This window comes from Muntiacus reevesi, chromosome 7 (genome assembly GCF_963930625.1).
Source record: "Muntiacus reevesi chromosome 7, mMunRee1.1, whole genome shotgun sequence".
Lineage (NCBI taxonomy): Eukaryota > Metazoa > Chordata > Mammalia > Artiodactyla > Cervidae > Muntiacus > Muntiacus reevesi.
In genome coordinates, this window is record NC_089255.1 from 21,292,603 (window position 1) to 21,316,376 (window position 23,774).

Sequence of the window (23,774 nt, forward strand, 5' to 3'; positions counted from 1 at the left end):
TCCCCTCCCCTGCTGCAGCAGGGCCCTCCCCCATCCGCACACACGGGCTGCTGGGTAAGTGGCAAGATGGCTCCCCTGCATGTCTCCGGCTGATCGCCACCGCTCCGCCAGTACAATAGAGCCAGCCACTACCAGCAGCCTGGCCCTCCTCCTCCTCCTCCTCCAGAGAGACCAATCCAGCCGAATTCGGGGTTTGCCGTGAGGACTTAACGCTTATCTCTTAAAATCCAGATCTATTTTAGCCTCCCCTCACCACCACCACCTCTCCTTCCATTTACCATTTTTTGGATCCCCAGTTGCTGCATCTCGATTTTCTCTCTCTGGATCGGGTGGCCGGGGAGGAGGTGGTGGGATCTTGGGACAAGGAAGGTGTTTTGTTTTGTTTTTTTAAATTTTTTAGGATTTTTTTGTTTGGTTTTTGTTATTTCTTCCATTCCAGAAAGGGATAAACAGCACTTCCAGGGGGAGAAAAAAAATCATGTTATCAGAAAGCAAAGAAGGGTGAGAGCTTCACATTTCCATGTATCCTTTTTCCCTACCTCTCTAGCCCCCCTCATCTCCCTTCTCTTCCCCATGGCTTTCATTCCGTCTTTCGTTTTGGTTTGTTTTCAGTCATTCTGCTTTCCCCCTTTGTCCTTCCTGCCTGATTTCTAATTGGCCTCACTTGCCCTCTCTGTGTGGGAAATAGGTATTTTTTGGATGAGCCTTTTCTTTAGATTCAGGCAGTTTATCTCATGTTTCCGTGGGAGCCTATTAGCTGGGGGCACAGTTCGGATTTTCTCCTCCCCCCTCCTCCCGTGCATCCCTCCCATGCTCTGGGGAGGCTGTTCTGACCTCTGAGTGTCAGGCAGCCTGTCGAGAATGCCGAATTTTCTGGTGGTAGTTATCAGCCTCTGGAGACTTGGCCTGTCCTCTCTTGAGACTTAGAGAGGGGACCCTGTTCATCTTGATTCGTTCCCTGCCCTCCCCTCCCCACCCCAGTGTTTGGGTGGTAGTGGGGGTGAGATTAGAGATACAAGTTAGGGATGAAGACAGAAAAAAGAAGTTGGGAAGCTAGTTTATCTGAAGTGAACCTCTGAGATTCATTGCCTGCAATGGGACACTACTTGTGTGATTCTGAGGGTTGGGGGAGTGGGTTCAGTGTTGTTGGGGGGGCACCGGGGGGAGGGATACGTGGTGTGGGGGAGGGTGTGTCCTGACTGGGAGGCCTGCTCTCTTTATCTCTTGGAAGTTGGAATAAGGGAGTGGGAGAAACTGGGCGAAAGCCGAATGTAAGAACAATTCCTACACCTCTGAGCAGGTAAAAGTGGCCTGGTTCTTCTCTGAGCTTTCATACTTTGGCAGTGTTAATTTTTCCTTTTGGATTAAAGAGAGTCCTTGAAGCTTGAACCCTCACCAGCCCTATTCTCCCTACAGCCCCCACCCCACCATTTCTCCATTCCTGGTGTCTCCAGATCTGTGGGTCATTAGGCTTTTACCCTAAGCAGCTGATTAAACAATAAGGTTGGGGTCACTTGCCACAGCCTTGGCTGCTCTTTCTCATCTTTTTAAGGACTCGGGCTTCCCTTAGTTTCTCATGCAGTTTGGTTAAATAAGAGTGCCTGTGAGCACGGGCTAGGGAGGCCCTGGGGTTGTGGGCAAATAACAGTCACTTTTGAGGGACTTTTCAGAGAGGGATGTTTCTCCTCTTCATATAAGAGTACTCTGGTGAATTACCTAAGAGCATTGGAGTCCTGAGCTTATACATCATAGCTTTATCCCATCTGGGCAGTGGGAGGATGTGGTTGCTGTGATCTTTCCCCTAGGAAAAAGGTGGTCTGCTTTTCCTGTGGGGGCAAGGTCTCTAGTTTGGTCTAGAAAAGCAGCCCTCCCAATCCCACCCAAGTATTGAGGCATGGAGGTTTCCTTGACCCAAGACCTAACATCTTGTTCTCTCTTCCCCTTGGTTCTTTCCTGCCCCCCCAACTATCCCCATACTGACAGTGAGGAGAAGGAGGAAGTGACCATGGACACAAGTGAAAACAGACCTGAAAATGAGGTTCCAGAGCCCCCCATGCCTATTGCAGACCAAGTCAGCAATGATGATCGTCCAGAGGGCAATGCTGAGGATGAGGAGAAGAAAGAGGTAAATATCCAAGCCACCTACTGGGGTGGGTGGGCAGGAGTGGACGTAGGGGAAAGAGTAGAACACTCCAGTGATCCCTCTTCCACAGTGGGATAGCTTAAAAAAGGGACTAGGCAAAGATTTGAATCAGGACAGGGCCAAGGGAGAATTCGCTGGTTTAGCCAGGGAGACCCTATGTGATGGGACAGGGCTCCTTAATCCCCCTTTCCTTGTTGGGGAAGTAGTGCAGTTGGGGAAGTTTGTTACCACCCGGAAAGTCAGTTAATGGCCCTTGATCTAAGACCCAGGCTTAGCTTTCCCTGCTGCCTAGCCCCCCTAGCTTTCCCTCCTTTTTAAAGGCATGTTGGAGCTCAGCGCCATCTAGTGGGCTTTGGTGAATCTCCGCTGACCACCATGCTGAGGAATTTTTGTTGCTGATCTGCCCCCCAGTGGTCTTGTTGCAAGAAGCTACTCAGAAGCCAGCTTCTGGGGTGATCCCAGAGGCCCCTTGGCTATTTTTGTGACTCCTCAACCTACTTTTTGGGCATATATGTTATCTTGTGTCCTGCACCCAATTCAGGGGGTTCCTCCCATCAGAGCCAGCGAAGTCTTCTTGGCTCTTAAAGTAATTAGAGAAAGAGCTAGCTGGGTTTGGGACTAGAGTAACAGGGTGGGAGGGACTGTTGTGTGTGTAGCCTTTCTTTGGTGTGTGTTGCGGGGGTGGGGGCCGGTGAAAGTGATTTGATGTGCAGAATATTATTTATTACAAGGTCCTTCTTCCCCGTAAAACTTTGTCCAAGTACCTCATGTACGGTAATCCGCCCGTAAAATATAACCCTGCCCAACTGGCCAATCGCTGATGCCGCCTCTTCCTCTGGACCCAACCGCTGCTACTGAGCTGCCCAGTCAGAGCCGAGTCTGCTATCCAGGTGTCTTGGCCAGAGGGGGGCATGTGTATGGGATCCTGTGATGGGCCCCCTTTTGCCTCCCTGCCTTGCTTACATCAGGGGGCCAAGAAGAGCACTGTTCTGGAGAGACTTGTATTAAGAAAGCAAAAAGCATGTGGAAAGGGGTGGACTTGCATCATCTCCCTCTTTGGGACACCCCAAGAAGAGCTTGTGTCAGTGCTGGGGCGCCTGCCCACACGCCCTTGCCCTTTTGAGGACTGTGGGTTGCCTTGTTTGCTGCAGACTGTTGGGATCCCCAACTAGGGCACCAAGACCTCCTAAAGAGTCAATGTTTGTGATCACAGTGCCAGCTGTAAAATACCAAGTGGGGCTCTCGGCTTAAGCTGTGACGACTAGGAACCCTGCAGAGAAGTCTAGGGTCTGAACCCAGGGATTTAATGCTGATGACAGCCCAGCCATGTATCATCATTTGCTCATCAGATGGACTTTCCTTTGGTCCCTGTTGTCCATGGTGAAGGGCAGCATGTTGGTTGCTCCAACTTCTCCTCCATCCCTGGAGGCAGGGGCTCATCCATCCACCTGACTGGAACCACTGTCTCAGCTGGAGTCCCTGAGGAGATGCCACACACCACTCAGAAGAAAAGTATTCTGATCTTGCTGCTGAATGTGTGCCAGGTCCTGGGGCTCTCCACCTACTACCCCCAGGCTGCCTTCAACAGAGGCTTCATGAACCCACTCGGTGAGAGGACCCCCTCCCCAGTTACAGGCAGAGGAGAAAGGGACTCTGGAGTCATCACCTGGATTCCAAGCACTGGGTGGTGGTGTTGCTGCAGCTTGCCACTGGTGGACATAGGGTCCTGCCTGCATCTCACGATAAAAGGCCAGGACCATTCCTGCTACTCACAGGCCATCTCATCAGGGACTACAGGATGATGCCCCTACAGGGCCAGAACTGATGTCTCTGCCCCTGTCCCCCTGTACCCCTCGCTGAGCCTGGCCACCGCCAGTGAACTGTCTTGACATCATGGAAACTGGGCAGCGTCCCCCCACACGTTTCCCTCCCGCCCCCCGTGCGCCCCTGGGAGGACTCTGGCAGTGCCGTGCCGACCACCACGCCGTGCGCCCACCTTTTTTGCCAACCCAACCCCCCACCAATTGCACAGCGCCTAGCAGGGAGGGCTCATTCTGATTGGACCGGCGGTTGACTAGATACAGTACACAGTGAGGTGCGATTGGCTGAACTGAAGATCCCAGGTGTGAGATGGTACCTGGAACATTTGTCATATTCCTAGTTTATTTTCCTCTTTATTTTCTTCTTTCTCCTCTTTTTTTAATCTTTTATTTTGATTTTTTTTCTTTATCTTTATTCTGATTTCTTTATTGGATTTATTTATCTGGTTCATGTTCTACCTGTTTTAATTAAGACTTTTTTTTTTCTCACTAACTTACCCATCAAGAGCGGCCTGGCTAGGGGTCAGGCTGGCCCTTAAAGGAGACCAAGGAGACTTGGTTAGACAACACAAACGGGGCTGGCGGGTGGATGGGGGAAAGGGATTTCATCAAGAGGGCTCCTGCCCTACCCTTTAGAAGGGTGGTAGGTCTTAGTTTTTCCAGAAATAAGCACTTAAATCTGAAAATGCTCTGTTCCCCTTTTCGCTCTCTCTTCCTCTTTTTTTGCTCTGTCCACAGTCTTCCACTGAGTGTTTGGGGGCAGAAACTTGCTCAAAAGCAAGTTTGGAAGTTTCTGGTCCTTGACAGAGCCCCTAAGGCATAAGCCCTGTTTGGAGACGACATAGTAGGGCTCTGCTAGAGCTCAGTACAGTGGTCGGAAAGTCTGAAACTCTTCCTGGGTACTGTCTGCCCTTCATAAAATCTTGTCTTTACCAAAGACACCTTTAAATTCTTTCTGCCAGCACTTGGCTTCAGAGGCTCCTCTCCAGTGAGTTGGTGCTGCCCTTTTCCACAGTGTGGCAGTGATCCAGGCAGTTTTAACAATCTGCTGTCCAAGCTGCTCAGAGCCACTGTCTGGATGTCAGGCTGGGCGTTGAGTAGAGGAGGAGGATTATACTGTCGCAGCTGCCATCCCAGAGTTGGTTTTCCTTGTTTACTCATATTTTGCTCCAGTTAGCAAGGAAGACCTCAGAAGGACTAAATAACTCAGTTTGGGGCATAGCTTGTTGGGTTTGGTGTCCTCTCCATCCATAGAGACCAGTGGAAGAGGGCATGACCAATGCTTTTAAAGGGCTGGGAGGCTACTGAAATTCTTCCAGCTTATTTCTGGTTAAGCTAATACATAGGTGTGGTATGGACTAGATGACTTTTCCCTGCTGTGATGTTTGGTTTTATTTTTTTCTCTAACTTGCATTGATTCTGCTTCGTTTTTGCCGTTTGCCGCTTCTGTTTTGGTCTCTGTCTGTCTCTGTGTCTCTATCTCTCTGTGTCTTTGGAACCTGTGCTAAGACTGCCCCATCTAACCTCCTTTCCACCTCTCTGTGGGGTGTGTCTCTTTCTCTCCCCCCCCCCCCCCCCCCGCCCTTTCTTCTCTATACAGAGCTCGCTGCCCAAATCATTCAAGAGGAAGATCTCCGTTGTCTGTAAGTCTAGCCCCAAGTCCCTGATACAGGTCCAGAATACCGTAAAACTCAAGAGTTCATAGAGAAATAGACTCCCGTTCTCTCTCAGTGGCATTCTTGGGTCACCCCTTGCCATCCCAGCAGCTCCAGTCAGCAAATCTATGGCATAGTTAAGGCTCCAGTTTATAATTCAGAACTTCATAAACAATTCTTGTCATTTTCCCCCCCATTTCTTTCTTAACCCTAATGAGATACACTGAAGTGTCTCACTATTACTTATCTATAGTCCTGCTTTTTTCAGGAGTAGGTTTGAGGGATTCCTATAAAATGCTTACCAGTTTATGCCTTATTCTAAGAGCACATCTGAGAAAATGAGAGAGTTCCCACACCTCAAACAGTAACAACTTGAGCATTTTTCAATGAGGACCTCTTAAGTTGACAAAGTGTAATACTTAATAGATCTTTATGACTTAAATATCAACCTATTAGTGTGAATATTAACCTAAAGCATAACCAGATCACGTCATGATCTAAAACTAACTTGAATTTTATTATCATACAGTCTTTTCTCATTCCCATGGCATCCTCAGTATGTCTTCCCCAGTGCTTTAGGTTTTTCTACCAGTAAAAGTTTAAATGCTCACCAGCCTAGTTACTTCTCCCTTTTTGCCTTCAGAGATCAGTAGTTTTAATCTTTCAGGAAGTGGCTCCAGGCCTTCTGTTTACTCCGAAACACAGTTTCCCCAATCTCCAAAAGTGATATCCTTAAGTTAACCTTTTTACTAAAATTCTAGTTGAAGGCTATCTGTGGGTGTTGTGGCGTGAACCAGCAGAGAGCCTGGGACCGTCTAACTGTGGGGTCCTATTTCTTGGGGACAGCAGCTACCAAGGGGGTGCCAGCTGGAAACAGTGACACAGAGGGGGGCCAGCCTAGTCGGAAGCGGCGTTGGGGAGCCAGCACAGCCACCACCCAGAAGAAACCCTCCATCAGTATCACCACCGAATCACTCAAGGTGAGGTGGGAGGGGCCAGGGAAGGGAGGATGAGACACATGCGGTGGGAGTAGACATGGGCCCAGTGTAACTGGGTGGGGGGTATCTGTGTCCCAGAGCCTCATCCCCGACATCAAACCCCTGGCGGGGCAGGAGGCTGTTGTGGATCTTCATGCTGACGACTCCCGAATCTCTGAGGATGAGACAGAGCGTAATGGTGATGATGGGACCCATGACAAAGGGCTGAAGATATGCCGGACTGTCACTCAGGTAAGGCTCCTGTGCCCCACTTTGGGGGGGTGGGGCCTGAATGCAGAGTGAGCAGCTGAGTAGGGAGCTAAGGTGGAGTTCTGGAAGGGAAATCTGCTGGCTGTGCAGAGGGTTGGCTTAATTGACCTTTGTAGGGGTCAGCAGAATATGAAATCTAACCTGTTGCCTGTAATGAAGTTCTGTTAGCACACAATCATACCAGTTCATTTACTTTTTTCTCTATGGCTGCTTATGTGCTATAATATCAAGAGTTGAGTAGTTGGAACTATATGACTCACAAATTCTATAATGTTTACTGTCTTGCTCTATACAGAAAAAAATTGCCAATTCCTGCCTTAGTTTTCCTCATGGACGAGTTAAGCTATTACCAATCCCAGGATGTGACAGAGGTGAATCTAATAATGAAATCTCCCCCCTAGTGGAAAGAACACTTCAGGCTGACTACCACCATCTCTCCCCAAGAAACCAGAGGCAGAAAAGAATATGCCAGTTTGGTGTTTAAGAATCCCTCTGTTACCTGATACCTTACAGGTGGTACCTGCCGAGGGCCAGGAGAATGGGCAGAGGGAAGAGGAGGAAGAAGAGAAGGAGCCTGAAGCAGAAACCCCTGTACCTCCCCAGGTCTCAGTGGAGGTGGCCTTGCCCCCGCCTGTGGAACATGAAGTCAAGAAAGGTGGGTGCAGCCCTGAGTGAAACGTGTGGCTCCCTGCATCCCCAGAGCACCTTATTTGAACCTCTTACAGCATCGAGTGTCTTCTACCTTGTATTGTAGTATTTTATACATCTGTCTTGTCGTCTTCCTGTTACCAAGCTACTTGAGGGCTAGGTTCAAATCTGTTTAATTTTTTCGTCTCCATAATGAGATCAGCCTGGACTGTACCTTGCACAGTGCAGGTGCTCAGCACATTTAGATGGAAGGGTGACTACCGGTAGGGAATTTAAAAGTCCTGCTGAAGGTGAAAGCCAGCATTGCTCCCTGCTGAAAACGATTCATGTGCTCTATTTGATAGTGACTTTAGGAGATACCTTAACTCGACGTTCCATTAGCCAGCAGAAGTCAGGAGTTTCCATTACGATTGATGACCCAGTCCGGACTGCTCAGGTGCCCTCCCCACCCCGGGGCAAGATCAGTAACATCGTCCACATCTCCAATTTGGTAAGTCATCGTTTCCCACTGTGCAGCTTGATGTGGAGTCAGAGCTTTGGACTCGTGTTTCTTAGGTTCAGCTCTTAGGTCTGCTGGTTACTCAGTCATTGACTCTGAGTGAGTTGCTTAACCTCACAACCTGTCTCATCTGAAAAATGAGAAAAAAGTATCACCCTGCAGGGTTGTCTCAAGTTTGTAGGGAGCCTGACCTGAGCGTATTTCTTGCCTTCTTCCAGACCCTGAAGTTTCATTCTCATTGGCAGGTCCGTCCCTTCACTTTAGGCCAACTGAAGGAGTTGTTGGGACGTACAGGAACTCTGGTGGAAGAGGCTTTTTGGATCGACAAGATCAAATCTCACTGCTTTGTAACGGTGAGGGGAGGAGCTGGTCCTCTCGGTGGTGCCCTGTGTCTCCTGTGGCCAGCGTGCGCAGGTTTGAGGCCTTGTGGCAGTGGGAGGGAGGGAGGCCTGTTGTGACCTTCTGCCTCTCCCTTCCTCGGCAGTACTCGACAGTGGAGGAAGCAGTTGCCACCCGCACAGCTCTGCATGGGGTCAAATGGCCCCAGTCCAACCCCAAATTCCTTTGTGCTGACTATGCTGAGCAAGATGAGGTAAGACACCAAGGGAGGGGAGAGAGGGGAGGGGCGGGGGGTCATCATTCGCGAGATTGCCGCGAGACCCTGGCCAAACCGGGGGTCTCTGAGTGTCCTCTCCCCTCCACTTTGGTTCCGGGTTGAGCCATGCTCCTTCATTGGGGTGATGTTGTCTCCTCCCTTGTACCTTCTCTACCTGCAGCTGGACTATCACCGAGGCCTCTTGGTGGACCGTCCCTCTGAAACTAAGACAGAAGAGCAGGGGATACCACGGCCACTGCACCCCCCGCCCCCACCCCCAGCCCAGCCACCACAGCACCCCAGGGCAGAGCAGCGGGAGCAGGAGCGGGCGGTTCGGGAGCAGTGGGCAGAACGGGAACGGGAAATGGAGCGGCGGGAGCGGACTCGATCCGAGCGTGAATGGGATCGGGACAAAGTTCGAGAAGGGCCCCGTTCCCGATCCCGATCCCGTGATCGCCGCCGGAAGGAACGCGCAAAGTCTAAAGAAAAGAAGAGTGAGAAGAAAGGTACTTAGCTGCGGGACACAGTACCCGCCTGTAAGTGGGCAAGGGCCCAAATGGGACGGGCCACAGAGTCACATGAATCAAGTCTGAACCACTTCTTTCCACCTCAGAGAAAGCTCAGGAGGAACCACCTGCCAAGCTGCTGGATGACCTTTTCCGCAAGACCAAGGCAGCTCCCTGCATCTATTGGCTCCCGCTGACTGACAGCCAGGTGAGTGCCTGCCTGCCCGCCCTGCTCAGAGATGCATCAAGGCTGGGGGGCCAGGAGGGCAGAGTCATGTGACTATGGGAGGAGTAGGCCTAGATACCCTATCGGCTAAGGATAATAGGGCAGAGGCTAAACATCATGGAAAGAGGCAGTTTCAAGACCCAGTTGATTGTGCCATAGAGAAGCCAGACCCAAAAAGGTAGTAGAAGACATGGAGATTGGAACTTTGTGTGTGTATCCAAACTGGCTGTGCCAGCCACACTTCTTGGAAGTTGCTTTTAGTTAGCTGAAAAATTTGTGTTTTATAAACTCTGCCATTTTTCTGCTTTTTCCTTTCTAGGGAGTTTAGCTTTTTTAAGAGGGCTTTTTTCTTGATGGGCCTTTTGGGAATTTTAGGCTTATACTATTCCACTGAAAAAAAAAGATTTTTTTTCACCTCTCAGTAGCTTGGGAAATAGGAGAGGCCAGGCATGGCTGCTGCTACCTGTCATGCCTTTAGCAGGTGAAAAGTGGCAGGGCTTGGGGCTCTGAGACGAGGACAGGTGTGACTGCTGGGCCCTCCCCCTGCCTGTGTAACAGCAAGGCGGACGGTGATCCTGAGCTAGGAGTGCAGGGTCCAGGAGCAGGGGGACCAGATGGGACTGGTGTGAACGGGGTTGAGATGCCTGTTCTCTGCCTTCCCTGCCTGCTACAGATTGTTCAGAAGGAGGCAGAGCGGGCTGAACGGGCCAAGGAGCGGGAGAAGCGGCGAAAGGAGCAAGAAGAGGAGGAGCAGAAGGAGAGGGAGAAGGAGGCCGAGCGGGAACGGACCCGGCAGCTGGAGCGAGAGAAGCGGCGAGAGCACAGCCGAGAGCGGGACCGGGAGCGGGAGAGGGAGCGGGAGCGGGACCGGGGGGACCGAGAGCGGGAGCGGGACCGGGAGCGGGAGCGAGGCAGGGAGCGGGACCGCAGAGACACCAAGCGCCACAGCAGGAGCCGGAGTCGGAGCACACCTGTGCGGGACCGGGGTGGGCGCCGCTAGCCAGGAGAACGCTAGGGAGAGCTGCAGGCACGGGCCACCCTGCCCCGGGTGGGTTCGAGGCCACAGAGGGATAGGTACAATCTCCACCACCCTGGAACCAGGGCTCTTGCACACCATTCGCCCAGTGCTGAAGTCTGGCTGCCACCTGTCCCCAAATACCAAATGGAGCAGTGGCCACCTTCCCACCCCTACCCCACCTCCATAATCTATCTCTTGGGACTCAGCCCTCTCCTCTCATTTCCAGTGAAGTCTGTGAGAGGGAAGAGCTAAGTTAGGGAGGGAGGTATTGGCTGAGAAGTGGGGAACAGCCAAGAGCCCCAAACCTCCCTCGTTTTTTCCTCCATCCTGCTCACCACCTCTGGTACTCGAACCCCCCTTTTGGGAACAGCCGGGGCCAGGACTGGGTCACCTATGAGCTGAATCAGCATCTCCTCCTGAGTCCCAGGGCCCCTGCGGTTCCCAGTCTTTTCTGTCCTGCAGCCCTTGCCTCCTGCCCACGGGTTCCACTTTATATCCACCTTTTCCTTTTGTTCAATTTTTATTTTTATTTTTTTTATTATTAAATGATGTGGTCTATGGAAAATAATAAAAATCTGACTTAGTTTTAACTAGTGTGTGATTGAGTGGCTTTCCTTGGCCAGGGCCTGGGTGAGAGCCAAACTGAAGTGGAGGCTGTCTCCTGTGAAGTGCAGCCAGCATTACTTGCATTCCACACACTTAGGCTGCTGTTTCCCGGAGAGGGGACTCCCTACCCTCCCTCCATCCCTGCCTCGGCTCTGACCACACCACAGCTGTGCGGCTTCCCCCTCCCCCAGTGAGGGAGACCCCCTGGGAAGAAGACGGTCCAGTCCAGTTGCTAGAGGCAGTTTGGTCACCTGCTCACCACCTTCAAGGTGCCTCCCATAACTGCCACCAGAGGGCGGCAGCAGCTCGCTCAGTAGGCTTCTGAAAACGAGCTTCGCCAAAAGGCTCCGTGCCCTCCCGCGGATGTCTTACCTCGGTCCCTGACCTGTTTGTTCCCTGGGCCCAGCCCGCGGTCTCCCTGGACCCTTCACCCGTGCCCCCAGCCGGCCCGCTATCCTTCCCTGCATAGATTCCCAAAATGCCGCCGTCTCACAACCGAGGTTCTCCGCAGTTCCCAAGGCCGGTCCGGGAGCGGCGAGCCGGGCCTCCGCAGTGGGTTCCGGGTTCCCGGGCTCACCGTGCGCTCGCCCTTCGTCCGGCTGCGGGCCGCTTCGCGCCCCGCGATGCGTCCTCCCCGCTAGCTCCTCGGAAACGGCCTGGCGCCGAGGCGTGGACGCACTCCCACCCGACTGCCCCTCAGGGCGCTGCGGGCCCGGCCCGGGAGGGGCGCCGCATCTGTATGCGCCCGGCAGCCAGCAGCGCCGAGGGGGCGGGCACCAGGCGCCGCCCCCGCCTTCGCCGCGCGGCCCGGGCTGGCCGGGGAGGGTCGGAGGCTGGGCTCTCCTCTCCCGCGCGGCGCGGAGCCGCCTCGCTCCTCCGCAGGCGGAGCCTCCTTCCCCCGCCCCCTCCGTCTCGCTCCCTTGTTCTCGCCGGGGCCGCTCAGACCTGCAGCGGAGCCGCGGCGCCCGCTCCGATCGGCTCGGGGCTGCGCCCCCGGGACCCGGCGACGGGGGCGGGCGGGAGCGCTCCCCGCCAAGCTGGGCCCCTAGGCACTGCCAGGTAAGGGCGCCTGCCCTGGAGCCCACGGTCGGGAATCCACGAAGGGGCAGCAGGGGGCCCGCAGCCTGCGGGTGTCTTCCGAGCGGCGAGCGGTGCGCTCCTCGGCTGGGAGCCACTGCCGGCTCCCTTCTCCCGCGCTCTACCGCTTTCCCTTCTTCCCTCGCACCTCTTTTCCTCTTTTTCCCATTATTCCTCTCCCTCGATTTCTCTTCATCCTGCCTCTTCTTCTGCCTATTTGCTTTTTCCGCCCCTTCCCTGTCTCTCCAACCCTTCTCTCTCCCTCTTGCCTGTCTTGCTCCATCTCCTCTTCCTCTTTGCCTTTTTCTTCCTCCACCTTTCTCTTCTTTCCTGTCTTCCTTTTCCCGCTTTCCTTTCTCTCCCCGATCCTACCCTCTCCCTCCTCTTCCCTTCCCGCTATCCTGGGTCCCACTCCTCTACCCCTACCTTCTCCTCTCCGTCCCGCCACCCTCTCTGGTCCCTGGCTTCCCTCCGGCTTCCCTCTTCCCTCGGGAAGGAAAGGACTGTCAGGTGTGTGTCTGCTCTGGGGGAGGAGGGGCGCAGCCACAGCAGTTGAGGGGTCCCCCCTAGGAGGAGGGGGGGAGACAGCGGTGGGAAGGGTCCTCTGTCTACCTCCCTTCCTGCATCACCTCCCGGCTGCCCCCTCTCCCAGAATGAAGTTCTGAGCTGGGGCGGCCTGCTCTGACCCCCGCAGTTGAAGCCGCCCCTTTCTGCTTATCACAGTGCTGGCCGCCCTTCCACCCATTCTGGAGCCTGGTACCCAGGACTCCTCTCTGCCTTTCAGACACCCAGACTACCTCGTTTGATCTCTTTCCTCCTGTCTCTTGCTGCCATTCTTTCTCTGTCTCTGCAGACAGTCCCTGAGTCTTGTTCTCACCCTGCATCTCGCTGTGTCTCTAGCCTCTGGGTCTGCCTCCCCAGTCTCCCGGCTTCTACCGCCCCTCTTTTTTCAGCTCCCCCCTCCCACTCTGTCTGTGAGCCCGGTCCCCCTTCAAGGACTTCAGCTAGCAGTGTGCCAGGGAGCAGATTCTGGAGAGGAGGGGTTCCTGTGGAGGACAGACTTTCACAGGTTCTCAACCCTGTCTGAGGCAGCCCTCCTTATCATTTCAGCCTGACCCTTGGCACCCTGAGACCACACCTCCATGAACCCCAATTCCTGGATTTTTAAGCCCTTGCATGGTAGCCCCCATCTCCTCCAGCACCCAGCTGCACACCCACCCTGGGAGCTCGGGCCAGATTTGCGGTTCCAAGCCCTCCCAGCATCCCCTCTCCTATTTTCTTCCCAAGCTTTCCTATTCAGAGTTGACTGGCCAAAGATTTATCAGCTTGGAGGGCTGGAGGTGAATACAGGCAGAGAGCCTGGGTGGAGGAAAAGATCAGACTGCTCTCCTTCTCATTCTGGGTTCTGGGTAGTGGGGTGTCTGGTTCCTTGGAGGTCTGATCTTTGGAGCATCTAACTTTGGGAGGAGATGGTAAGGGTTTCCTCGACCCTGAGCAGCTGCCTATCCTGCAGGTGTGGATCCATGGGGTAGCCCCTATGCCTCTGCCCCTCTGCCCCAGCCAGCACATGCCTCAGCACCCAGGAGCAGTGAACAGAGCCTTGGCTGGAGCCCAAACATGTGGGGCCTGGTGAGGCTCCTGCTGGCCTGGCTGGGTGGCTGGGGCTGCATGGGGCGCCTGGCAGCCCCAGCCCGGGCTTGGGCAGGGTCCCGGGGGCGCCCAGAACCATCACTGCTTCGGACCCGAAGGAGCTGGGTGTGGAACCAGTTCTTTGTCATTGAGGAGTATGCTGGACCAGAGCCTGTCCTTATTGGCAAGGTAAGGCTCAGCCCCTCCCACGTCTCCCCTGACTCTCAAGGCCCTCCTCTGCAACTTCATCACTTCTGCAATGACCTTGGTCCCTAGGATTCCCAACACTGCCCTCAATCCTAGATGTAGACTCTTTAACTTTCTGTCACCATTCTTGGAACCTGCCGCCATCTTTCCCCGACCCCTACAGCTGCATTCAGATGTGGACAGGGGTGAGGGCCGCACCAAGTACCTGCTGACCGGAGAGGGCGCAGGCACCGTATTTGTGATTGATGAGGCCACAGGCAATATCCATGTCACCAAGAGCCTGGACCGGGAGGAGAAGGCACAGTATGTGCTACTGGCCCAAGCCGTGGACCGAGCCTCCAACCGACCCCTGGAGCCCCCATCGGAGTTCATTATCAAGGTGCAAGACATCAACGACAACCCACCCATCTTTCCCCTCGGGCCCTACCATGCCACAGTGCCCGAGATGTCCAATGTGGGTGAGTACCCTAGGTCTGGACATCCTGGAGTACCCTCGCCTCCCCTTCCCCCACTGCTTTCTGCCCCCATCTCCTTCTGCTTTCAGAACCCATCTCCTTCAATTCAGCCCTGCTCATGCCTGGGTCCCACTCATCTGCTCTTCTTCCCCACTTGGCTCTGTCCTGGCTAAGTGGGGTGCCGGAACCCCCTGCAGGGACATCAGTGATCCAGGTGACTGCTCACGACGCCGATGACCCCAGCTATGGGAACAGCGCCAAGTTGGTGTACACCGTGTTGGATGGACTGCCTTTCTTCTCTGTGGACCCCCAGACTGGTGAGGCTAGAACTCGGGAGCCGGGTGAGACAGCTGTGGGATCAGGCAACCCTGACCCGTCGTCTCTCCCTAGGAGTGGTGCGGACTGCCATCCCCAACATGGACCGGGAGACGCAGGAGGAGTTCTTAGTGGTGATTCAAGCCAAGGACATGGGCGGCCACATGGGGGGGCTGTCGGGCAGCACCACGGTGACGGTCACCCTCAGCGATGTCAACGACAACCCCCCCAAGTTCCCTCAGAGTAAGGGACCAGTGCCGCTGCCTGAGCCATCTTTTAACCACCCCGCCCCACCCCATCGCCTCTGGAGAAGCCTGTCCCCAACCCTTCCCCCAACCAGGCCTGGGAGAAGGATGTGCTGGGGGAGGAAGGAGGGCTGAGGACCTGTCTAAGAACATCTCCCTCCATCTACCCCAAGGCCTGTACCAGTTCTCTGTGGTGGAGACCGCTGGGCCGGGTACCCTGGTGGGCCGGTTGCGGGCCCAGGACCCAGACCTGGGGGACAACGCCCTCATGGCATACAGCATCCTAGACGGGGAGGGGTCGGAGGCCTTCAGCATCAGCACAGACTCCCAGGGTCGAGATGGGCTCCTCACTGTCCGCAAGGTGAGTGCTTCAGACCCACTCACACCCGCCTCCTGCCCCACACGACAGGCTACAGCAGACTTGGGATCTCTGTGTTGGAGCTTAGAGAATGTGATCCTCTCCTCGTCCTTCAGATGAGAGTCTGGGGCTCAGAGTGGGGGAGTGGCTGGCTCAGGACTTCGCACAGGGCAAGTCTGGTGGAACTGGGGGGCAGACCTAGAGTTCTGACCAAGTAATCTGCCCCCCACCACCCTGACCACCGAGGCTGCTGCCCCTCTGGTGCCCACCTGCCTCAGTAACTCCATTTCCCTCACCGTAGCCCTTAGACTTTGAGACCCGTCGCGCCTACTCTTTCCGCGTGGAGGCCACCAATACGCTCATCGACCCAGCCTATCTGCGGCGAGGGCCCTTCAAGGATGTGGCCTCGGTGCACGTGGCTGTGCAGGACGCTCCAGAGCCACCTGCCTTCACCCAGGCTGCCTACCGCCTGGCGGTGCCTGAGAACAAGGGTCCTGGGACCCTGGTGGGCCAGGTGTCAGCCACTGACCTGGACTCCCCCGCCAGCCCCATCAGGTGAGCTGGCGGGGCAGGGTGGGGCCTCAGGGAAAGGGCCCAGGAGCAGGCTATTCCCTCCCAAGGATGCACCCCCCCCCCCCCACTCCTGCCCATCACACTCCCCTCCTGGCAGAAGTCTTCCCCACTGCAGGCCTGGGGGCCAGGGGAGGGCTGGAGGACCTGCTAGCCCGACTCGCCACCCATCCCTGCGTGGATGGCAGTGGCGCCTCCCAGTGGCCGTGAGAGCAGATACGGCATTTCATCTGATGAGTGCGCCCTCTCAGTTGATGGCTGTGGCTGTGGCTATTGATCACTCCCTCAGCGCCTCACATTTTACTCACTTGATAACATTTCATTTTCACAACAACTTGTGAGAGGAGGATTGAAGATAAGGGTAGGAGTCTTCTTGGCTCCAGCTGCTTTAGAGGCTCAGCCCTGAGAGGTTGCGTTAACGTGCCCCAGGTCACACAGTAAGCAGCAACGCTGGAATTCCAATCTGGACTTGGCCTCAAGAAGATCCACTCTTTCCACCTGCCCAGCCTGCTGCCCAGCATCCCTGTCACAGCACTGATGGAGGGGCCAGTGTCATTCTCCTTTGATAGTTGAGGGAACGGGTTAAAAGATTTGCCCAAGGCCACACAGCTAGTCTGAGACAGAGCAGAGCTAGAACTCAGGTCCTCGGTCCCCAGAACAGAGCCCAGGAGTCAGAAAGACAGGCGGTGTTTGCCCCATGTCACCTCTGTCTCTCTTTCCACACCCTCATGAAACTCAGCAGCCCGTGTCATAGGATGGGTGTTTAGTATTGGTGACTGCCCCTTTCAAGAGGCCCCTAACGTGAGTGATGGCTCCAGGGGCACAGGCAGGCGCTGCCTGGTCAGCTCATGAAGGCCCTTTGCCCAGATGAGCCAGGAGGCCCCGAAAGGTGAACAGGTGGGAGGGAGGGGTGGCCGCCAGCTCGGCCCTGCCCCAGTTCAGCGCCCCCACCTGGCTCCATCTCCCCAGATACTCCATCCTCCCGCACTCGGACCTGGAGCGCTGCTTCTCCATCGAGCCTGAGGACGGCACCATCCGCACAGCAGTGCCCTTGGACCGAGAGGCTCGTGTCTGGCACAACCTCACAGTGCTGGCCACAGAACTTGGTGAGGAGTCCTGGGCCTCCAGGAGACCTGGGAGGAGGTGGTAGCCTCCCGGCAGAGGGGCCGTCCCTGGGGATGGGGCGAGGAGGGTGTGAATGCCACACACCCCCACCCAGGGTATCACTGCTAGGCACCCAGCCTGGACCATTACCACCAGGCAGGCTTCCTGGTCTCCCGGGCTGGACTAGGCACAGTGGGTTGGCTTAAGCATCTCCCCTCACCTTTAATTTGCTCCCATAGCTGACTTTCCCCAAGTCAACATAAATCTAACCTCAAATAGCTCTCAATCCCTAAGAACCCCGACATGCACCCTGGGAGACCCTGTCTGGCCCAGTCTCTGCTTCAGGCTGAAGTGGGAACAGGGAAGAGCTGGGCCCTCCTGGAGCTGACCGGGGGCTGCCAGCAGCCTCTCCCTGTGAAGTTTGTGGGAAGCCCTCAGGGAAGGAGAGAAGGGCCAGCTCCCTGCACTGCCCGTGTCAGTCAGCAGTCATCAGCGGCGGGGTTCAGCCGCCTCTGGGCAGCCGTGGCCTGTGGGGGCAGGGAGACCTCCTTCCCTCCTGTGAACCCTTCCTTGCTATGCCTGCTCATGCCTCAGCGTCTCCTATGTTTGCTGTCCATGTCCTGTCTCTGGGAGTTGTCCCTGTGTGCATACACACTTATACCACGTCAGTGAGGAGCTAAAGAGCTATGTGTGTGTGTACATGTGGGTGCGTCCTTCCATGTGTGTGAAAAATACATATACATACCTACACATCTGCTTGTGAGTATATATCTATAGTTGCATATATATATGTATGTAGTTGAGTGTATAGAGTTATATTATTTGTGCATATATGCAATTGGATATGTATAGTGAAACTTGGTAGCTCAGCTAGTAAAGAGTCTGCCTGCAATGCAGGAGACCCCGGTTCCATCCCTGGGTTGGGAAGATCCCCTGGAGGAGGGCATGGCAACCCACTCCAGTAGTCTTGCCTGGAGAAAACCCCTGGACAGAGGAGCATAGTGAGCTACAGTCCATGGGGTCACAAAGAGTCAGACACGACTGAGCGACTAAGCACAGCACAGTGGTAGACACAAGTAGCTGTTTGTATACATTGTTTTGTGTATGTGAGTGTGTGTGGACAAGCAGTAGTAATTTACTACTTACTGTGTATCAGACACTGTTCTGAATACCAAACATAGATGCATTCACTTCATCATCACCACAACTTTATGAGGGAGGTATGGTTTTCTCCCCCCCATTTTAAAAGGAGGAAACTCAGACAAAGAGAAGTTAAGTAACTTCCCGAGGTCACGCAGACATTAAGTGGTGGGGCCTCAGTCAGGCTGCAGTCTCAGCTGTTATCTCCTCCACCATGTGTGTTGAACTATATGTGGATCAGTTTATGTTTATAACCATGCAGCTGTGTGACAGTGCGTGCGTGTGTGTCCATGTGATCATCCCTGTGTGTGCTTTGGCCGTCTGTTCACATAGCCCTGTGTGTGTGTGTGTGTGCGCACGCGCGCGCGTGTATTTCCCTGTCTTCTTACCTCCTGCCAAATCCTGCTCCCCACCCCCACAAATCCCAATACTGACTAGCAGGCCCTGAGCCCTTACTGCAGTGAAAGATGGACCCCAGCCCTGTCCCATCTCCCAGACCCTTTAGCCAGGCAGTCCACTCCTCTACCTAGGCTGTGACCTCAGCCCCTTCCCAAGAGCCAACCAGCTCTCCCTCAAATTGGGGGAAAGACTAAAGGAACCCAGAGATTTAGCCTAGGGGAGAGGAGCGCTGGGAAGGGCAGGGATGCACACTTTTCATTTTCTCGTGGATGCCATTGGCAGTGAGGAGTGAGGCAGGGTAATGACAAGGGGGCCTGTCTATGGCTGTGGTACCCAGGCTGGCCTGGCTCTGCTCCTGAGAATCAGGTAGCTCCTCCCTCCCCAAGGTCAATTGTAAGTGATACTCATTGCTACACCACAGCCTCCCAGACCTCTGAGGGGGCGTGTGTGTGTGTGTGTGTGTGTGTGTGTGTGTGTGTGCGCATGTGTGTATGTGCACAAGTGCACATGTGTGTATGTCTGTCCCACTGTTTTCGTGCATGAAAATGCATTCTCTGCATCCTGGGGGGTGGTGATGCTACATTCACTGTATATATAGAACATTCCCTTTGTGTATGTTGTATTTGTTTTAAACACTGAGTACATCGAATGTATGGTATGAATGTGCTGCATCTTTCATGGCTATTGTCTAGTATGCATCATCTGTCTACCTTTCCTTGACGGTGCATGTGCCCTGCATGTGGGTTATTGTTCATGTATGTCATGGGTACTACACTCCTGTTGAATGTATATGGGATATGTATTCCACATATTCTTGGGCACCACGTGGATGTGATATGCACTTGTTCCATTCACTTCACAACACTGAGGCTACCTGCATACTGCATGCATATCTCATGTGTCTCACATGCTTGCCATGCTCTGGATGTGACACTCACACACCATATGTACTGTGTGTAACTGTGATGTGTGTGCTTGCGTGGGGTGCACGTGTTCGTGTTCTGGCTTCAGACAGCTCTGCACAGGCCTCCCGGGTGCAAGTGGCCATCCAGACCCTGGACGAGAATGACAACGCTCCCCAGCTGTCTGAGCCCTACGACACCTTTGTGTGCGATTCTGCAGCCCCTGGCCAGGTGAGCCACTGAGGCAGGTGGGTCGGGACCTCAAGACCTCCAGCTGCCCACTCCATACGAGGTTTCTCTTCTTCCTCTCAGCTGATTCAGGTCATCCGAGCCCTGGACAGAGACGAAGTCGGCAACAATAGCCGTGTCTCCTTTCATGGCCCTCTGGGCCCCGATGCCAACTTCACTGTCCGGGACAACCAAGGTGGGTAGCCTCCTACAGCTGTGCCCTTACCTGCTTCCCTCCCCGCCTCCACCATCCCTAACTCTACCCACCTACCTGGGGCTCCACCCTACAGAATGTACATGCAGTTTTGGGAGTTCCTTGATGGCCTCTGTGTGTGTGTGTGTGGGTGTGTGTATGTGTTCAGTTGTATCCGACTCTGTGACCCTATGGACTGTAGCCCGCCAGGCTCCTCTGTCCATGGGATTCTCCAGGCAAGAATACTGGAGTGGGTTGCCATTTCCCACTCCAGGGGATCTTCCTGACTCAGGAAGCAAACTCACATCTCTTGTGTCACCTGCATTGGCAGGCAGGTTCTTTACCATTGATGCCAAAGGATTTGGGATTCAGGGCTTTCACTCCAGGGGCCTGGGTTCAGTCCCTGGTTGGGGAACTGAGATCCTGCCAGCCACGCAGTGTGGCCAAAATAAATAAATAAAGGAAGGTGGATGTGGTTTTGCTCTTTGCAAACCTTCCCCACGGACAGCTTTGTCTCCATGGGCTGCACTGACCTTAGTGGGAAGGTATCCCAGGAGGTGCTCAAAGACCTGTCTCTCCTACAGATGGCTCCGCCAGCCTGCTGCTGCCCTCTCGCCCCGCTCCACCCCGCCAGGCCCCCTACCTGGTTCCCATAGAACTGTGGGACTGGGGGCAGCCAGTACTGAGCAGTACAGCCACGGTAACTGTCAGTGTGTGCCGCTGCCGGCCTGATGGCTCCGTGGCGTCCTGCCGGCCCGAGGCTCAGCTCTCACCTGCTGGGCTCAGCACTGGGGCCCTGCTTGCCATCGTCACCTGCGTGGGCACGCTGCTGGGTGAGTCAAGCCATAGATGGGCTCATAGATATGAGGTCCAGGCCTGCAGGGGGTGTGGAGAGAAGCAGGACCCTGGACATAGGGAAGTGCATCCCAGGTCATGAAAGAACCCTCATGACTGGGTTTTCCCACTGCCCAATACCCCCAAAAGAAACACTCTGACCTCATATCCCTGACCTGCCAAGCTAAGGACAGTCATGAGCCATAAAAACTATTTACTGAGCCCCAACTCTGGGCCATGTGTGGTGCTGGGCACATCACTTGGCATTTCATCCTTTCAACAACCTTAAGGGGTAAACATGTTTCCCCTCTTTTCCACACAAGCAATCCAAGGGCCAAAGAGGTTCAGAGAAGTTAAGCAACTCTCCGTGGTCACACAGCAAGTAAAGGGTTGAAGTCAGGATTCAAAAGCGTTTTGCCAAAGTCAAAGCTAGGGCTTGCCACCCCTAGGCCGTTCCAAATGGAACTTGCGCGCCTCTCCCCCAGCCCTGGTGGTGCTCTTCGTGGCTCTGCGGCGCCAGAAGCAAGAAGCCCTGATGGTGCTCGAGGAGGAGGACGTGCGCGAGAACATCATCACCTACGACGACGAGGGCGGTGGCGAGGAGGACACGGAGGCCTTCGACATCAGCGCCCTGCAGAACCCTGACGGGGCGGCCCCGCCGGCGCCGGGCCCGCCCGCGCGCCGCGATGTGCTGCCCTGGGCGCGGGCGCCACGCCAGCCCCGGCCCCCCGGCCCCGCCGACGTGGCGCAGCTGCTGGCGCTGCGGCTGCGCGAGGCGGACGAGGACCCCAGCGTGCCACCCTACGACTCCGTGCAGGTCTACGGCTACGAGGGCCGCGGCTCTTCCTGCGGCTCCCTCAGCTCGCTGGGCTCCGGCAGCGAGCTCGGCGGCGCCCCGGGCCCGGCTGAGCCGCTGGACGACTGGGGGCCGCTCTTCCGCACCCTGGCCGAGCTCTACGGGGCCAAGGAGCCCCCGGCCCCCTGAGACCGGCCTGGCCCTGCCCCCGCCTCCCCCACCGAAGCGGGGCGGCAGCGTAGGCCCTCTGAGTGAGCCCCCCCGGGTCCAGGCAGGCGGCAGCAGCCCAGGGGCCCCAGGCCTCCCCAGTCCCCGTGTCCCTCCTCCCCACCTCCCCAGGCAACCGCCTCCTTACGGCCCTCCTCCCCAGTCTGTTCGTCTCTCTCCGGGGATCTGTCTGTCTCTGACCCGCTCCCTGTCTGGGTCTGGGTTGTGCGGCTCTGAACCTCCCGCGTCTCTCACTGTGATTCTGTTTTGGTCTGCTCCGTTCTGAATCTGTCACATAGAGCTCTACGTGTCTCCCTTGCGCACACACATGCTGTCTCCTGCCCACATCTGCCCACATTCTCTGTGGGTCCCTGGGAGTGGCTTTTTGGTTTTTTCTGTTGTCCATCCCGAAAGCAAGAGAAACGCCCAGCCACTGCTGCCCACCCTCCTGCAGGGGATGTTCTGCCCCAGGTCAGTGTCCCGAGACCTCGTGGAGCACCAGGCTGGCCCAGAGCCCTCCCCCACTCACCGCCTCTCACTCTGGCTCTCCTGTCTCTACAGACCTGCCCGCATGGTTCCATCCATCACTCATGGCCTCATCCTGGCTCCACTGGCCTCCAGCAGAGAGAGGGAGCCAGCCTGACTCCCAGGGCGAGAGCTCCAGCCCCCCACTGTGGCCGCCTCCCTGGAGCTCTGCCCAGCTGTCAACCAGCCCTGGGCATCCTGGCTCTGGGCATCGTCTTGTATGCTTCCCAGCCCCTGGGGGAGGGGAAGGAAAGAGGGAGGCTGCTGGGGAAGGGGAAAGAGGGAGGAAGGGGAGGGGCCTCCATCTCTAATTTCATAATAAACAAACACTTTATTTTGTAAAGCTGGAGCGCTGCTTTCCTTTCCACACTCAGGTGTCTCTCAGAGCGTGTCACTGCGCTGAAGGGCTGGAAGAGAGGCCTGAGCCCACCCCCTCGGCTCATTCTCCTTTCTCCTTTGGGGGACAGCCTGCTTTAAGTCCCTTTCACAGAGGACAGTTTGGGTTGATTCCATCCTGGGACTAAGGAGATAATGACTCGTTCTCCTGCTCCCACAGCCTCTGGGTTCTCTGTTGGTCTCAAACTGTCCAAGGAAATTAAGATGTGGGGCTTGGCCAGAGGGGAAAGCAGGAAGGGGGAGTGTGGAGAAAAGGAGGAGCTATAAAAAGACTAAGGAGAGAGGAAGAGGGGTTTTAGACTAGGACAGTGGGCGGGGGACAGCAGAGGGGAGCAAGCCAGTGCCTCCTGGGGCCTGTGGTCCCAGCTGGAAAAAGGCTGGGTCAGGGTAAGATGGCACAGTGACAGTCGGCCTGCTGCCTCCACCCTTGATTCTTCCCAGTCTGTGGTCTTGTTCTTCATGGGCACAAAGGAGGAGAGAGAGGGACCCCAGGGAGGCAGGTTGTTTTAGGGCTTGAACCAAAGTCAACTGGGACGGGAGCCCAGCGGGTGGCCAGCATCTCTCACTGTGGGCTCCTTGCGTAGAGAAGGGGTCCACCCAGGAACAAACATTAGACCTGGCCCAGGTCTCGTAAGTCCAGCAAGGGCTCCTGGGGAGTAGATAGGTCAGGACAGGTCCTTGTGACCTTCCCTTCCAAGTGCGAGGTGCGGGTAATCAGGGGAGGCTGCTCCAATGGGAAGATGCCTGCTTGTACCTTACATGCTGTGTGGTTAAGGCAACCAGTGGGAAGACAAAGACCCTGCTCTGATGGGCCACCTCCATCCTGTCAGATACTTTGTACATGCAGCTCTGCTTGAAGAGGCCTTTGGCTTCAGCCAGAAGACAATGAAGGGAAGGAAGGAGGGATCAAAGAGGTTAGCACAGGCGTCCATTTCTTGGACACAGTTTCTGAGAACAGATTCGTTCAGTGAAACAGTTATAGTATGTTCTCCCAGGAAGCTGTGATGTGGATGGGTTCCCAAAATCAGACCTATGGGGCAAGCATGGCATTATTGACTGCTAAAGGCTGAAGACCCCTTTGGTCTCCCCTGATGTCTGAATCACACCTTTAGGAATAAGGGGAGAAAAGGAGGGACTGATGATGGGCTGCCCCCAGCTAGTGAGCGGTGCACTGAAGTGGGGTGTGGGCCTTCGCCCGCTCTGCCAGCCCTCCCTGACACCCTCCTGAGGT

General features: G+C 55.3%; 2 protein-coding genes across 10 annotated transcripts in view; both read left to right on the forward strand.

Annotated features, from left to right (window-relative positions):
- ACIN1 (apoptotic chromatin condensation inducer 1) overlaps positions 1–10,947 on the forward strand; it is a 39,161-nt gene extending 28,214 nt beyond the window's left edge. For 4 of the 9 annotated variants that reach the window (XM_065940690.1, XM_065940695.1, XM_065940694.1 and 1 more), the window contains 11 exons: positions 1,984–2,125; positions 5,564–5,606; positions 6,465–6,598; positions 6,695–6,847; positions 7,379–7,520; positions 7,858–8,003; positions 8,258–8,365; positions 8,497–8,604; positions 8,789–9,113; positions 9,221–9,321; positions 10,013–10,947. In XM_065940690.1, coding sequence (XP_065796762.1) covers positions 1,984–2,125; positions 5,564–5,606; positions 6,465–6,598; positions 6,695–6,847; positions 7,379–7,520; positions 7,858–8,003; positions 8,258–8,365; positions 8,497–8,604; positions 8,789–9,113; positions 9,221–9,321; positions 10,013–10,339 — 1,729 coding nt within the window. In that variant the 3' untranslated portion in view covers positions 10,340–10,947. The other 5 variants (XM_065940697.1, XM_065940698.1, XM_065940693.1 and 2 more) reach the window with 5 other exon arrangements.
- Positions 10,948–11,890: 943 nt separating this feature from the next.
- Positions 11,891–22,418, forward strand: CDH24 (cadherin 24). Its single transcript, XM_065941411.1, has 13 exons — positions 11,891–12,022; positions 13,554–13,858; positions 14,040–14,334; positions 14,529–14,648; positions 14,722–14,889; positions 15,065–15,252; positions 15,551–15,804; positions 16,789–16,925; positions 19,474–19,595; positions 19,677–19,788; positions 20,370–20,618; positions 21,105–22,093; positions 22,184–22,418. The coding sequence occupies exons 2-12, from the start codon at positions 13,658–13,660 to the stop codon at positions 21,602–21,604; spliced, it is 2,346 nt and encodes a 781-aa protein (XP_065797483.1). The 5' UTR covers positions 11,891–12,022; positions 13,554–13,657; the 3' UTR covers positions 21,605–22,093; positions 22,184–22,418.
- The last annotated feature ends 1,356 nt before the right edge of the window (positions 22,419–23,774 follow it).

Excerpts from the sequence above, each read along its gene's own strand:
- CDH24 (XM_065941411.1), top strand. The coding sequence starts at position 13,658 with ATGTGGGGCCTGGTGAGGCTCCTGCTGGCCTGGCTGGGTGGCTGGGGC. Across the intron at positions 13,859-14,039 it reads AGCCTGTCCTTATTGGCAAG|CTGCATTCAGATGTGGACAG; the intron begins GTAAGGCTCAGC and ends CGACCCCTACAG. Across the intron at positions 15,805-16,788 it reads TCCCCCGCCAGCCCCATCAG|ATACTCCATCCTCCCGCACT; the intron begins GTGAGCTGGCGG and ends CCATCTCCCCAG.